The 17097-nt window shown below is 39.7% G+C and overlaps 1 protein-coding gene across 2 annotated transcripts in view; it reads right to left on the bottom strand.

Annotated features, from left to right (window-relative positions):
• PLEKHM3 (pleckstrin homology domain containing M3) overlaps positions 1 to 16740 on the bottom strand; it is a 222554-nt gene extending 205814 nt beyond the window's left edge. For both annotated transcript variants that reach the window (XM_006142437.3, XM_006142436.3), the window contains exon 1: positions 15836 to 16740. In XM_006142437.3, coding sequence (XP_006142499.1) covers positions 15836 to 16442 — 607 coding nt within the window. In that variant the 5' untranslated portion in view covers positions 16443 to 16740. The remainder of the gene's footprint in view (positions 1 to 15835) is intronic.
• Between the last annotated feature and the right edge of the window lie 357 nt (positions 16741 to 17097).

Here is a 17097-nt window from a genome sequence, read left to right as displayed (position 1 = left end):
GAAAACCTCTCCAAAAAAAAAAAAAAAAAAACCTCCTCCTCTGAGCGTCAAGGCTCTATGTTTATTCCACTCTAATGACTCATTTCAGTTTTGCCTTATATTTCAAGTACTATTTCACATTCATAAACTACTTATTAAGTTGTATAGTAAAATTATTCTAAAAGTCAGCAAGAATGTAAAAAACAAAGGAAAAAAAAAAAAACCTTTTGCTTTCATATCTCAGTACCAACAATCCTCCTGCCCAAACTGTATACTATTTGGTATGAACCTTTTGGAGAGTTTTCTATAAATATATTGGGTGGTTGGAAAAATCACGATTCATTTTTGCTTAGAAAAACACAGAAAAATATATCATGACTTTTCCAATGATCTAATATATAGAAATGAATGACTAATAAACATGTTCACTTACATTAGCATATATAATTATTGAACTATTTTGCACTTTCATTTTGGTTACTTAATGCAACTTTGACTTTTAAAAATCAAACAAACAAGAACCTTGTTTCAGATTACAATAATGAAATGTTTAGGGAATCTGGTTTACCAAGAAATCTGAATTGCTTGAATCGGCACAGTGAATGAACCCATTAAGAACAGACTTCTGAAGTTCAGACAATAGTTGGAATGGTAGACAAAGAGAAACATTTTAATGTTCTCAAAGAACTGAAAAACCCATGTGGTGCCAATATTACAAATCAAAATTATATAGGGAAATCTAGAGGAAACACTTAAGCTCCAATAAGTGTTTAATAAATGTGAAAGGAATCCAAAGTGGAAAATTAATGGAGGAACAGTAGTAGTACAGTACAACACTGTGTCCTGACAGGCTCAACGGGATTCCCTCTGTCAAAGTCCAACACTTCTTTTATCCTTGACTGGCTTGCTTTTTTGTTCCTCTATGGCTATCGAGGCTATACTTAGCTATAAGGATAGACGATTTTAATAATAACATCTGAAAGCCCAGGAAATAGGACTTACAACTTTTTTTAAAGAGATTTTTGCTATAGGACATGTGTGCTCTCCAGAGAGTCACAGAAAGCGAGAAACCACCTCCCTCCCCCAGGCAGGATGGCCACACCACAACCCTCCATTCTCCTCTTGGGATTTGGGGCATGCACACACATGCGCCCGATGTTAGTTTCAAGCTACTGGGTCCGGGACTTGAACAGCAGTCAGTCACATGAGAGCCTAGCGCCTTAGCCACTATGCCACCTGCTGACCCCAGGATTTACTACTGTTATATGGGCTCCAAGATAAGGGAACAAAACAAGTGACACACATTTACTGAGCACCAACTATGTGCAAAGCAGAGTGCTAAGCTTTGTTGGAGACACAAAGGTGATAGAAATTCCTAAGGTACTTACAATTTGATAGTGACAAATGACTCTATAGGAGACTTCTACATCAGTGTAGATTGATTAGCTCAAGACAAAAGAAAAATCAGTGTTGCTTCAGAACAAAGACACTTCCCTGATTTAATCCTTTGTTTTGGCTTTTCTTCACTTAAAGCCAATGCCAATTACTAACTGCTATTGTCTCTTTACTTCGACACCATTCCAGTTTTCCAGACCACAACCACTTGATTCAACTTCATTTATGACTTTGGTCCAGGTTCCCCAACACTACACTGACAGTCTACAGTGTGGAAGAAATGTGATAAGATTTCTTCAAAGACACAGCACTCCCTGACAACTATTTAACTACCTGCAGACCCTACTCCCTCCTCCAAGATTACATGATTCTCTGGGGATTAGTTACAACCTCTTCTTTAAGACTCCACCAACTCTAATTCCAGGCTCCTGGACTTCATCTCCTATAGACTGTCTACCTGCCTTTGGCCTACAGTAATAGCCCCTCTGGCAGTGTCAGAAGCAGAGAGAGAAGGCAACTTCCAGTACCTTATAACTCTGTACTGCCAACATAATATAAACAAGATTATGATAAAAATAAATAAAATAAAAAGAACTCTGTATTGAGAAAGATGCTGAGATCACCTCTAGTCTCTGGAAAAGAGTGCTATGATGTCACTAAGGTAGTAAAAATATACATTGTATATTTGCCTTCTGGTGTGAGGATCTTTATCAACACAGTCCTTTACCCTCTGACTCCAGAGACCATTTCTCACTTCCACAACGGTAACATCCTAGACATCTTAAAACTCTTATGTGCTTACCAATTTCAAGTTGATACTCCTTTGTTCTGTATCTACCTCCCCTACCTTTCGCTCCATCTCACGAGGGCCTTCATTCACAAAATCCTCCTACTTTACCCCTTCCAAGCTCTTCCTTAGTTCCTGTATTCCTTTCTCCCCTAAATTATGTGGCTACCAATTAAGTTTATTTTATCTTACTTTTCTGATTTAATCACTCACTCCGGATCACTCCCATCATCCACATTCTCTATTTAAACCTAGCCTATTTGGGCAGGATACAGGAATGCTACCCTGGGCAAACAGAGATTCACATTGTTCAATTGCTACCATATCTTTAGTCCTGATCATTCATTTATTTATTCATTTCGGTGGATCCCAAACACAATCCCCAGGACGATTTTCCACACCCTCTTAACTTTCCTCAAATACCTAATCCTGCCATCTCTGTCCCAGTGCTCTACGGGAGCTCCTGCACATAAACCATACATGGCTTCACTTCCACATTATGCTAACCAATGTCCTGTAGAAGTGCCACAGAGCTTCATAGTTAAGGCCACAGTTGCCACAAGCAGCCTAGGCTCAAATTTCAGTTCTGCTCTTACTGGCTGTGTGACCACAGGAAAACTGCTTCACCTGAGTCTCAAGTTCCTCATCTTTAAGTTGGGCTTATAATAACAGTACCTAACAGAAACCAGCAGATGGGGTAATGGTTATGTCACTGGACTCCCACATAGTTGATCATCAATCAAGTCCCATACCCGGTGGCTTGAAACTTGTGCCAGGCGCACGTGTGCGTGGGCCCAAAATCCTGAGAGGAGAATGGAGGAGAAGAGATTGTGGAATGGCCATACCTCCTGGAAGGATGATTTGTCGCTTTTTGTCTCTGTCTCTCTGCATGAGCCCTATAGCAAAAATATCTCTTAAAAAATAAATAATAGTACCTATGTCATTTCTCTGTGGAGAGGAAGAAATGAGTACCTCTTAGAGTGATGCCTGACACTGTGTAAGTGCCCAGTAGATATTTCCTACTTCAGTTTTATTGTCTCAAAAGAAGAGACTGCTTGCCTTCTTGCTAAAGTTGACTCTTGCACCTCTACTCTGTGTTAAATTCCTTCGTACTTATTCAGAATCCTTTCTTCAAAAATATCTTAAAAGTCTCCTTCTACTAACCTCTTTCCTTCCGTCTTCCAAAATCCTCAGGTATGCTGTATCCATTAAAAGATTATTCACTTGGCCTTACCTATGACTCAATCTGCCCCTTCCTTCAAATTCCAAATTCTCATACTCCCTTTACTTCCTGTTCCACACCATCTAGCCTCTGACTACTGCTCTGATCTCATCTCATAGCATCTCAGTCCCTTCTCTCACTCTAGTTACAACCATCTCTTTTTAAAAAAAATTATTATTTTAACTTTATTTATTATTATTATTATTTTCCAATTTGACCAGAGAGAGACAGAGCAAGAGAGAGGGAAAGCTAAAAAAGAAGTCGCCAGGTCCAGGACTCAAACCATCGTCGGCCATGTGGGAGTCCAGCACCTCTAACCACCATGCCACATGCCAGCCCCACCACAACCATCTCTTATGTTCCTTGAACATGCCAAGCACATTCTAGCCTCAAGGCTTCTGGAGTCGGTACACTCTCTGAAACTTCTCTCTCCAATTCTACTGTCTCATTTGTGTCCCTCGGTTTTTCACCTCAAAGATGCAGTCCTCAGTGAGGTTATCCTTTACCACTCAAAATAAAGTGCTCCTCGAAGTCCCTCTCTACCACACTCCCATGCTTTATTTCCTTTGAAGAATTTTCTCCTTTTCCTACGCATGTGGACTTTGATATCTCTCTCACCTCTGTATACCAGAGACTAAATATTTGTTGAATGGGGGCCAGCAGGTAGCCTGGGTGTTAAGGAGCTGGACTCCCACAGGGTCAACTGTGGTTCAAATCCCAGACCTGACAGCTGCTTTCTCACTTTCTCTTTCTCTCACTCTTATAGCACATGTCCTATATCAAATTAAAAATAATAACAATAATAATAAATTTTTAAAATATTTGTTGACAGCACCAACAAAAGACTATTTTAGAATCTGTGGAGACACTAAATGCATCATACACATATGCTGTCAAGAGAGTTTATAGGGCTGGTCCTGTGGCCTAACACTAAAGAGAGCCAAATCTCATGTGGTCAATTACAGATCAATCCTGGTCCTGGTGGTTTGAGAAACACACTGGTGTGTGTGTGTATGTGTGTGTGTGTGTGTGTGTGTGTGTACGTGTCTGAAATTCTGAACAGACAGAGAAATGGAGGTGAACAGATTGTGGCATGACCATATACCTTATCAGGGGAGGGTGCTTTCCCCCTCTTTCTGTGTCTCTCTGGCAAGAACATGTGCTCTCTGGTTTACAGGGGGGAAAGAAGAAGAAAGAAAGGAAGAAAATAAAACAGAAATAAAGACTTTATAGCCCATGAGAGTGGAAAAGGTGAGTCTCAAAATATCTATAACATGAAGCATAATGTGCTCAGAACCTCTTAAGAGAGGACTTCTACTTGGGAGTTCTTGAAAGTCTCAGGGAGGAGGTGGTATCTGAAGTGAACTTTGAAGAAAGGATGGAACTGAATATTCAGAAAGGGAAAGGATATTCTAGACGATGAGGCTTTGCTTAGGTTTTTGCCTTTCCATCCTTGGTTATACTACATTTATTCCCATTTAGATCCTTCTTTTTCTCTTCATAAGTGCTACTTTTTCTTCATTGCCACAGTCACCCTGATATGAGTCCTGATCCCTTATATCACTGGCAGAGACCTCTAATTGGTTTTTACCCCTCCAGTTTTTTCCACCTATTGATCCATTCTACATACTGCTGGAGCCTGAGAAGGCCCAATCAGTAGCATCCCTTTTTCCTCACCCAAGTTTTGAGCCTACTGGATTGACAGAGGGTAGTCAGGCACATGGAGATCAAAGCATCACCAGCTGGAGGATACAGTACAGGTGTACAGCAACGACCAACCCCAGGATCATGTAGCCTTACCTCCCTGTCACAGCAGCATTGAAAAACCACAGGCTTCCCCTCCTGGGGATGGCAGGAGGAGCAGGTGTGAAGTACTAGACCAGAATTAGAGCTTCGGTGAGAGAGGCTGAGTCACCAGGTTCTTCACCTAAACTTGCCAGTAAGTCACTCTTCCTTCTCAGGAGTGGAGTATGCAAAGGGATGGAGAGAGGATGAGAATGTTATTCTAATTGATGTCCCTTTATACATATGGTTAACTGGAAAGGAGGGTCCCTGATACCCTATCACTACTCTTTACCCCTAACAACTTCTAGACTTTCTATAAAACACTCTATTACTTTGACTCTAAGACATTTTTTAATGCTTCTTGCCAAACATATGACATTCACCCTACTGTCTGGCTTTGAAGGTCCTTCATAAGCTCAGCCCACTGCTCCCTAAAATGTACCCTTGATCTCAGTTAAGCTCCTGGCCATCCTGCACATACATTGTGTTCTCTCTACCTTGGCTCTGAGCTCAACCCTCAAACTCAGCTGCAATAGCCTTTCCTCAGTGAAGACTTCTCTGGCATTCTAGATCACAGTCATCACTCTTTTCTTTGCATTTCCAGTTAATAAATGGTTTTCCAAATCTATCTGTTTCATATTATAAAACTCAACTACGTTTAAGCCACAAACTAGGAAACAAAAGTAAACTAACTTTAGGTCTTTATTGTCATTACAGACACAGAAGAGAGGTGAAATTTACAAAATCTACATTAATCATGATACTACCAGAAATGTCCATAGCAAAGAATGTGGAAAGAATAATACTATAGGGACCAAAGAGAGACTTTTTCTTATATATTTTACATATGTTTCATAGGCCCTCGTACAGTGGTGGACTGTACATTTGTTAACAAACTTATTCTGGCATGAATGAACTAGGCTCAAGTGATACCTTCTCTATGGCTACTTTGGAGACCTTTCTTTATGGGTAAAAAGATGATATCCTATCTGTTTTCCCTTCATAAACCTAGGGGAAAAGACAGATTGTGTAGACTTTAGTTGAAATATCCCTATAACATTTCCAGCTACATATTGGCTAAATTTAACAACATTGGAATATTTTTCATCTAAATTCTTTGCTATGGGTGATAGTGATAGAGCATCAGTTTATATAGTCCTGGTCAATTTTATTTCTCAAGTATGAACCTAACTAGGAGATCACAGACCCAAACTATTAAAAGCAGAGGTTTTCTGCTTTCTGCAACAAGGGTAAGCCTCTGTAGAACTTTATACCCCATAAATAATTCCAGTTATCAATTTTCAAACAATGCTCACTTTTTGTTATGGCAAGCTTTTCATTCTATTCTTCTAATCTATAGGAATGAAACATAAAAGAATCTCCTATACTTAAGTTGCTGGATTTTAAGATAAATGGCATTCCATTACGATACCTCTGTGCAATCCACAGAATCATAGAAACTTATAGGCAAAGAGACGCCAGAAATTTCACTAGACCAGCTCCATCTGAAGCAGAATCTGTCAGCTGCCTTTGCCAACAGAATCCTAATTTTGTTTAGGTATGGTGGCAATATACTCAGAGGAGATGGCCCGGGGTGGAGGTGGGGGGAATCATGAATTGTTTAATTCAGTCACTGTTGTAATATTTTCCTCTGCCAGAGATTACTTCAGCAGTGGGCATGCAACCCACTGGCCACTGAGGGAGAGCTATTAGGAACCTTGGGAAAGAGATCCAGAGGAGACGCCTTGCTTTGCCTTGCTTTCCCTTCCTCGCTTTGGCTATTAACACTGAAGCAAATAATCCTTAGGACTGCTGACGCCACTCTGTACCAATGAAAGGAGAAAAAAGACATCGCTGTATCCTGAGGATAACAGAGAAAAAATATGGAAAGCACGTGGGTTCTGAATGACCTTGGAACCACCAACCTCCAAATCTTGTTATGTGTTTATCACACACAATGCTTGATCTTCACTAAGTGTTCAAAAGCTATCTGTCAAGCAGATTTAAAAAAAAATAAGATGATAAATGGCTTTACTATTTATGCCACTTTGGGATGAGTGTTCTATTTCTTTTGTCTGAAAGCATTCCAACTGATTTAACAGATTTGGAAACAGATTCCAGGAAGCAAAATAACTTGGCCAAGGTTACATGACAAAGTAGACATATGCAGAGTGGAACCCTAACCTCTAGATTTTTTTTTATCTAGATTACACTGTGTTTTATTTGTGGTAGAAGGGATGAGTCCTAAACTTCCTCAGGCTTGAGAGACAGCATAACAGAATAGTTATGTGTGGTCTCTGTAACTGGGCCTGGATTAGACTCTTAGCCGCATTACATAACAGCTGCATAGCCTTGGGAAAGCTCAACTTCCTTCTGTTTGTTCCATTTCATATAGGGTATGTGCGCTCACCAAAGAGAGGCAAAAGTGGGGGAGACAGAAAGTGAGAAAGCATTCCCCAGAGGAATGACTGCCACTATCTCTTCTCCATTCTCCTCTCAGGATTTTGAGTAAGCACACACATATGCATGGTGTGTTTTTCAAGCCATCAGTCTGGGACTAGAACCATGCAGTCGGCCATGTGGGATCTAGCTGCCTTAAGTACCACCTTACTGGGTGGACTAGAAGAGCTCAGCTTCTGTAAGCCTTGTTTTCCTCATCTGTAGAATCAGAATAATATCATTTACTATGTTAAACTACTATAAATATTAAATAAGATAATGAATGAACACTTCTTAGCACAGGGCTGGGAAATTAACTCTCTTATTGACAATATTAATAATAAACTTTATTTAACTTGACTCAAGCTGTGGGTAAAGGGGAAAAAAAGAGAAGACATTCCCATTCTGGATAAAATAAAACAAAATATAACTATTCTGCCTTTTTAAGCAGGAATACATAGAATTCAAATTTCCATATGTGGGGCCAGCAGGAGACATGGTAGTTACGGCACTGGACTCCCACATGGCTGACCATGGTTTGAGTTCCAGACCTGATGGCTTGCTTTCTTGCTTTCTCTCTCTACCCCCACCCTTTTCTCTGTGTCTCTCTGGTGAGTGCATGTGCCCTGTAGCAAATTTTTTAAAATGATGATAAATAAAATCAAATAATTCTTTTAAAAATTTCTGTATGTGGTCCAATACAAAATTTTCTACAATACTGTTCATATTTCCAAAGGACACCCAATTTAGTGTGAGAGGTGGATTTCCTATCATGCACAATATGATAAAATGTGCTGTGGGAACATAAAGGCAAAGAACAACACGGACTTTAATTGAGAGAAATCTGGAAAGATCTTGGAGAGGATGTGGCATTTGAATTGGTCCTTGAAAGATATGCAAGACTTCTGGGAAATGAAAAGGTCAGGGAAAATATTCTAGGATATAGAAACATCATGAGGAAAGCCCAAGAACTTGAAAGCGGCACATGTGACACATTAAAAAATGGCAGACAGGCTGGAGTGGAGGAAGGGGTGGGAAAAAAGGCTGGCAACATACTGGACGTTTTATAAAATTTATACTTGATTGGGACCAGCAGGTGGCATAATGTTTACATCGCTGGATTCCCATGGAGTTGACTGTTTTTTGAGTCCTAGATCTGGTGCCTTAAAACTAATACGAGGCGCATATGCATGCATGCCCAAAATCTCAAGAGAAGAATGGAGAGGAAGGGCCAACATGACACCCACCCCTGGGGGGGATGATTTTTCATTTTCTGTCTCTTGGTCTCTCTCCGTCTCTCCAGTGAGCACAAATGCCCTATACCAAAATTCTCTTTTTAAAAAATAAAAATTTACATTTGATTTTGTAAGGAATGGGAAACTATAGTTCATTTTTGAGAACAGAACAGCACATAAAGGTTGGTGTTTTGGGAAGGTAATTCTGGCAGTTCGTAAAATTAGTAACTATAGCTTTCCTTAGCCAAAAAAGATAAAATTCATTAACAGAATAACCACAAAAAATGTCAGCGACTTTTTTTTCATGACTCCCATACAGAAGTGGTAAGAATCAGAATGCAAGCTGTCGATGAGGCCTGTTAAGTTTCTGACTAGATGCCCACACCAACACTCAATAATGTAACCAATGGAAACTATACAGCATATAAAATAAACTTTCTGTGACCTATTTTAGCAACTTTTTTGTACTGACTAATCTTGCTGAAGGGTGAATCATAAATTCAGCAAGAGACCATGTCCTGGTGACCTCACTTGTGCTAAGACTGCAGGAATATTCCCACCTCTACTGGCCTCAAGGCTTTTGAGAAATAGCATAATTGAAAAAGCAGTCATTTTAGTGTAAGTCCCAAATTTGGCTTTTTTTTTTTTTTTATTTTAGTGTTAAGTCCCAAATTTGGCTTTTTTTTTTTTTAAGTGAAATATGGGGTGAAAGAGAACTGAAACAGAGTAACATAAAACCGAGGATGAAGAAACTAGACTGCTATGGTTTTTCAAGCGCTAAAGAAAATCTCTGCTTGAGACCTCCTCCTGAAGTACTTAGAACAAGAAAATGCAGGCACAGGGATGGTACCAGGTCACCAGAGAGTGAAACCAATGGAAAGAAAGGCCCAGTTAACCACTGCCCTTCCCAAGCAGATGAAATGTAAACACAGTCAGGGAGGGAAAAGGAAGTTAGATTCTGGCAGTTTGTGGAGTTTCTGAGCAGTACAGCTAATGCAAAAAGATTCTTTAAAACGTTTCATTTCAAAAATTTCAACAGCAATTCACCTAGAAGTAGACTTATGAGGCACACAGAAATTTGTCTGTGTTAAATAACTTCTACCATTCCTATGTTTCCATCATGATCTTCATTATCTATCTGACAATTAGCTCCCACACAACCATAAGTCAGGGTCAGTTCAAATACACATAGAATGATATCATTTTAGAGTGGAGAAGGATTGTGGATATAATTTAATCTGCCTAGGTATGTTTATAAACCAAAGGCAACAGATAGAAAGTGTTTTCTCCTATTCTACATGGTAAGTTAGGAGTAGACCTGGGATAAGACGTATCTGAATCTGGGGCCAGCAGGTGTTGTAGTGGTTAAGGTGCTAGACCATGGTTCGAATCTTAGACCCAGTGGCTTGAAAATCATACCAGGTACATGTGAATGTGTACCTAAAATACCAGGAGATTAGAGAAGAAGGGGCTGTGGTGTGGCCATCCCCCTTGGGGGAGAGGATGATTTCTCTCTCTTTCCCTCTCACTGTCTTTCTTTGTCTCTCCAGTGAATGTAAGTGCCCTATGGCAAAAACCTAAAAAAAGAAAAGAAACATTTGAGTCCTAGTCGAATATTCTTTCCACATAATTTCATCTTCCTCCACTATGTGTTTACACTTACAGGTGTGAGTGTTTGTGTGTGCAGGGGGGAAAAAGCTGTTTTTCAACTATAAAATATAATAAATATCCACTGTTCATATGACCTTTTATGTTCTTGCCTTAATATATGTTTATATTTAGATTATAATTCTGGAATGTTAGGACCCTCTCTTCCTTATCCTAGGGAAATTCCTGAGGGCTGATGTTTGTACCATTACTCAACGAACAAGAACAGGATGATAGCAATATAGAGGGGAAATGGGTTAAATTTAGATACTAGTCAAGTACAGATACGAAGATTAGTGCTAGAACTAGATATCAGCCATTTGGTGGAGGGAAGAGGGCCCTTCCTCATGGATAGTGCTCACTCACACAGCAGCCACCTCCAGGGACATGGAAGACACTGGAGTGGCAGTAAGGAATAGAGTTTACCTTAAGGAAGCTTTACCACCTACCTTGAGGTTCTTTAGAAATAACTGTCTCTGCTGTCACCTTGCCTTAGATCTATTTCTTCCTATCCCTTTATGTCCTAACCCTTTGACATTACTATCCAATCCTCAGATATTCCAAACAGTGTTATCTATTAACGGATTGGATTCAAGACATACTCCATCCGCTCATTCTTTAATAAGTCAGTCTGCCTTGGCCTGAGGCAATGCAAACTCTTAAATGTATTCACAGGTTCTAAGTAAGACAGCTATAAGATGAAACCAGGGAAAGCCAGTGGCATGGTGCTTAAGGTGGCTGGATCCTATATGGCTGACCACACGTTTCAAACCCCCAGTGGCTTGTTTTTCAACAACAAGCAGGGCATGTGTACATGAGTGCGTGCTCAAAAATCCTGAGAAGAATGGAGGAGAAGGGATTACAATGTGGCTATCTCCCCTGGGGAGTACTCTGTCTCTCTCTATATGTGTCTCTCTCTCTCTCTCTTCCTCTGGTGAGTACACGCATCCATAGCAAATGAAAACAAAACAAAGACAAAAAAATGAGAAAAGATCCTAAAGGTCTTATATCATGCTCACAAACCAGTGGGGGTCAGTTCACTTCACCTCTCTGTGTGGCTATAACATACAAGAATGTGATTCTGTCATGTAACACAAAGCAGATAAATCTAGAAGATTTAAATCTAAGTGAAATAAGTCAGACTCTGAAAGACAAACACTGTATACCCCCACTCAAATACACTGAGCATCTGTACTCTACCACAGAAATTGAAAGATTCAAAGACACAGAAGTTGAAAGAACAGAGACTGCAAGAGAGAATAGAAAGAGGGGAAGGCGGTGCTCAGGAAAAAAGTATTTTTCACACAGGAATCCATGCAAACAGATTATGAAACTGTATACCATAACAGAGTTAAGAAAGGACAGTGTCAAATATGCACACAACAGTCGGATTTCTCTAAGAAGGGGAATCATAACTGCCTGTGCAAACTCAGAAGTCTCAGATAGGATCTGGATACTCCTTCAAGATCAAGGCAAAGCCTCATTTTGTATGCTGCAATGATGTACAGTGAATGAACACAAATAAATAAATTTAAATAAAAAAAAAGATCAAGGCAATATTCTTCCAACACCGAAGCCACACTTATTTGATTTTCTCTTATCATTAGTACAGGGCAGCCTTTGAGACAAAAGCAAATTTTCATTTTTCACTGCTGCTAAAGAGCTTCAGAGAAAATATGCAAAACACGAAGGGTTAAATGATGATGTAAGGCCTTCAGAAAAGACAATGGAATCCTTCTGTTTCTAGAAAGACACAAGCCAGTTAAAGAAGTAACTCAACATTTAATTTGTTGGCTTGATTGTTATCAGAATAAATTCATGCAATATATATATATATATATATATATATATATATATATATGTATGTTAGTACATATATATATATATGTATGTGTGTATATATATATATATATATGTATGTTAGTACATATATATATATATATTGCTATGTTCAGAACATTGAAGATAAAACAATGAACAAAAAACAATCCCTTCCATCAGTGATCATAAACTAGTATGGAAGACCATAGTCAGCTGATCACAAATCAGTATCAGAGAAGGAACAATGGTTGATTTTCCATTAACAAACCAATTAATAATTATGAGAAAGTATACTACAGGAAGGACAACTCAAAAATATTTACTGTGAGGCCATTTTATGAAAAAGATGCCAGAGAAGACTAGGAGTGATTATTAGCGTCACCTGGGTTTTCAGTGTTGTGTTTCAAATTCAATTATGAACAATAACAATAATATTAAATGTTTAAATTTTTCATTAAGCGTTTGTTGTGTGCATGGTTCTAAAAAGCACTTTAGGTGTTCTAAGCCATGTTTTTCTTTTTTGATTGTTTGTCTTTAGTTTTTGCTGCAGCGTGCATGCTCGTGCATGAGAGAAAGTGAGACTTTGACTTCAAGTTGGACTTAACCATGGTCAACTACTTGGGAGTCCAGCGATGTAACCATTATGCCATCTGCTGGTCCCTTTTTTGTTGTTTTGATCAAAGCTTGGAATAATAGTAGTGCTTACCTTTAAATGTGTTGAAACAGGACAAGCAGGTGGCATGGAGGTCCCACATGACCACCTACACAGTTCAAGTATCAGACCTGGTAGCTTGAAAATCATGGCAGGCACATGTGCCTACAAGTCCAAAATCCAAAAGGAGGTCATATAGGATCCAATCCCTTAACCTCCATGCCACTTGCTTGTTCTGTTTCAACACATTTAAAGGTAAGCACTACTATTATTTCACACTTTGATCAAAACAACAAAAAAGGGACCAACAGATGGCAAACAGTTATATCGCTGGACTCCCACATAGTTGACCATTGTTCAAGCCCCAGACACAGCAGCTTAAAACACACTGGGCAAGTGTGCATGCGTGCCCAAAATCCCAAGAGGAGGCTAGAGGAAAAGGGATTGCAGTGTGGCCATCCTCCCTGTGGGGTGATTTCTTGCTTTCTGTCTCTCTGTCTCTCTGTCTCTCTGGTGAGCGCACATGCCTATAGCAAAAAATCTCTCTTAAAAAACAAATGGAGGTCACAGAGAAATTAAGAAATCTATCTTATTTATATTACACAGCTGGTAAGTATTAGAGCAAGGCTTAAAAACTCTGTAAGTCTAGGTTTAAAGTCAGTGTTTTTAACCGATATACTACCTTGTTTGACTAGAAGGTCTTCATCAGACAAGCATGCCTATTAGTAACTCACTATTAGCATACTCAGCTACTCACTACCCTCATTATAACAGAACTCAATTTGCTTTGAACCCAATGCAACATTTATCCTCAATAAGGCTCAAAAGCCAACTTATCATAACATCATGACTTGAGGCAGAATATGCAAAGGTCTCCCTAAAGAAAAAGAACCGTTGGACTTAACTGTTATCAGAAGAAAGACAAAAGATGGGAGTAGAAGGGTACAAAGGGGTGGACAAGAAGAACCACTCCCAATAAATCTTTAAGCTATTCCAGGTGAGCTCTAAAAAAGAGCTAGGAGAAAATAATAAGACTCTGTAGTAATAAAGCTTATAACTCAGAGGAGGACAGGACTAGACACACAACCAAGTTGACCTCATCAAAGAAAGCTCATATTTGACTAACTTTTATTTCCACTGAGGAGTCCTACCCTTTCATTAACCCTTGTTAACTCTTACAACAGTAGGAGTGGGAAATGGGAAGACTGTGGGTCATTTTGGGACACGATGACTTAGAGGTGCCTGTAGAACATTCCTACAGAGACGTTCACAGTCGGACATGAGGGTCTGCAGTTCAAGAAGACCCCATATCTCCTGGGCCTCATCTCCAGTTCTTGCCAAGATAGTACACTGCTTCCCTCTGTTTTGGGCATACTCCTCAGAAAGAACAATAAGCCTTTATTCTCTTTGGATCCCAAATTTTAAAGGTCTTTAAAGTACACTTTACTCAAAGATCTTAGCTGATTACGATTAGAAAGCACCTGGATATTGATACACCCCATTAGAGTGGATGATCAACCAGGAACCCAGAACTCCTTTCTATTCCCAGCCTGAGAAAGGACGGCCACTACTTACCCCTGCCCTTCACTTGGTGAGTAATGAAAACATGATTTATCTTGCCTGCTCTCCAGAGCATGCCAGAGAGAAAAGGTGTCAGATACTTGGCATGCCGTTTGCTAAGTCTTGCTAGGATGTATATCTCATGGATGAAAAAAAGGTGACCAGGATATATTACATCAATACCTGCAAAGGCCATTTGTCAGTTTACTTTTCATAATACTGTTCAATATTTATATTTTAACATAACTTAATATTCAACTTTATTTGAAATTGAGAACTTAAAAAAAAGCATCAGCATCATCATCATCTGTCAAACATTTCAGGGAGAAGTTCAGAGCTTGAGAGACTTTAAGGAAAGTCTGATTCTTAGATTCACAATGAGAACAAGACAAGAAAAATAAAATTGGAAATATGACATTCTCTTAATGTGGGTCATTCCAGGAACTTAAAGCTGTAAAGGTGGTTTAATGATAAATCTATGCGAATTCTAAGAAACCAAAACACTACTGAGTTGACAAAGGAGTATACCTGATTATGCATGAGCTTAATGTAAAGCTATTATTTTGCCATGCACTATGGTCACAACAACTTGTTTTTCCCTTACTATCTAATCAGTCACCAAGTCCTGTGCTTTATAAAACCATTTTTACTCCAATAGCTACCACTCTTGACTAGATGTGAAATAAGATTGGTAAGGGCTACCCATGTGGCATGGTCATTAAGGTGTCTGGATCCTACATGGCCAACTGTTTGGTTTGAGATGTTCAAAAGAAAATGCTACATTAAGTGTGAGAATATTCTGATTCTAACATACAAGATTAGAAAGGAAGAATAACCATAGCTGTTTTTAAATACCTCTCAAGAAGAAAGCAAGATTGTTGACTTGAGGCAAGGAAAAGTGTGAAAGTAAATGGAAGAGAGAGTTTACATAAGCACAGTCAGACATGGACACTGGAGAGTAAGATTTACTTGAAGGGGCCAACAGATGGCATAGCGGTTACATCACCGGACTCCCACATGGCTGATCATGGTTTGAGTTCCAGACCTAGTGTCTTGAAAATCACCCTGGAAGCGTGTGTGTACATGCCCAACATCCCGGAAGGAGAGCAAAGAAGGAACTGCAGCATGGGCATCCCCCCAAGGGGTGATTTCTCACTCTCCCCATCACTGTCTCTGTCTCTCTCTCTCCAACGAGCACACACACCCTTAGGCAAAACCTCTAAAGAGAGAAAGAAAGACTCTTTTGAGGTAGATGTAAAGATATAAAAGAAAAACCAACAATCATTCTATATAAGTCAGACATAAAAACATACCAGTATTTCCTTGAGCATCTTCTATCTTGTTTGGTGAGGGCAACAGAAAAGATGGTCTGGTGAAGTGAGGGCCTTGAAGGGATGGCTGCTGCTGCTGCAGCTGCAGAGGCATAGTGTTGAGGACTACCCTCCAGTCCATGTGGGTAATATCTGACCTTGATCGAGCATGTCCTGGCTTGAAAGTAGAAGTCTCATCCAACAAATCATTCACAGAACGAGGTCTGTCCCTCCGGCGTTGACACATATTGAAAAAATTAAAAGTTGATGCTTCCTTTTGTTCCATCCAGGAAAGATTGTCTGGGGTTGTCCCTCTCTGGACCATGAACTGTTCTTTGGCAGGGAAGACATTTTGAGCTTTGGTTTCTAAGAGCCTGCTCTTACAGTGGTCCCAAATCATGCCCCCTTTGCCCAGGGAGGCAGCATTTCTCATAGCACCATTGTCTGTTATGTTACTGAGTACCTCATGGCCCACCAGTTCAGGGACTTCCTGAATCCCATAAACCTCTGCTTGCTGCACAGCTTTCTCTAGCTTACTATCAAAAGTACTGAAGAAATCCTCAGTAACTTCTAAGGCTGGGCTGATATCATCCACTTCCAAGGCTTCCATGTCACAGGCTCCAAGAGGCCAAAGCTGGTTCAGAAAAGGGATTCGTAAACATTCACCCAACAGAGAGGTACATCAGCAGTAGGGCTATAGTAACAACTAGGAGAAGCTTTCATTCAGCTGTGTGGAACAGGCCAAGCACAGGTTGTCTGATGTTTTTCTGGCCAGAAAATAAAACATTTGCTAGCTACTAATGCACATTAACAGAGGTATGGGGAGACAAATGTTCCTTTGAGATTATTCTTCAGTGAGATTTCTGTGAAGACAACAGGAAATGCTTGTCAAAGCTTGCCAATCCCTGATTTCCTGAAAGAAAACAAACAGGAATACATTGGCACATGGTTCATTGTATTCTATAGTACACAAATCTCCCCAGTAACTTGGCCATCTTTACAACTCTTCTCTAGCAGTCATGCACAAAGGTGGACAACTCTTACACAGAAGTTCCATTGTCAGGAGCACACATCACTACCCACTTTGTATTAGAACTTAACACAGACCAGGGTGGAGCACTTGATAAGGAGGATTAAGGTCGATGGCTTTTACTCACACAGAGAAGCCTTTGAGAATGGTTATGAAAAGATTGCCCTGGCAAATCTCTGATATGTTGACCTAAAATAGTAAGCAAAAGAGACTAGAAATCCTGTAACTAGGCCTG

Source organism: Tupaia chinensis, unplaced genomic scaffold, assembly GCF_000334495.1.
Source record: "Tupaia chinensis unplaced genomic scaffold, TupChi_1.0 Scaffold000076_1, whole genome shotgun sequence".
Lineage (NCBI taxonomy): Eukaryota > Metazoa > Chordata > Mammalia > Scandentia > Tupaiidae > Tupaia > Tupaia belangeri.
Note: the sequence above shows the minus strand (reverse complement) of the source record. Positions and strands in the feature narration are given on the sequence as shown.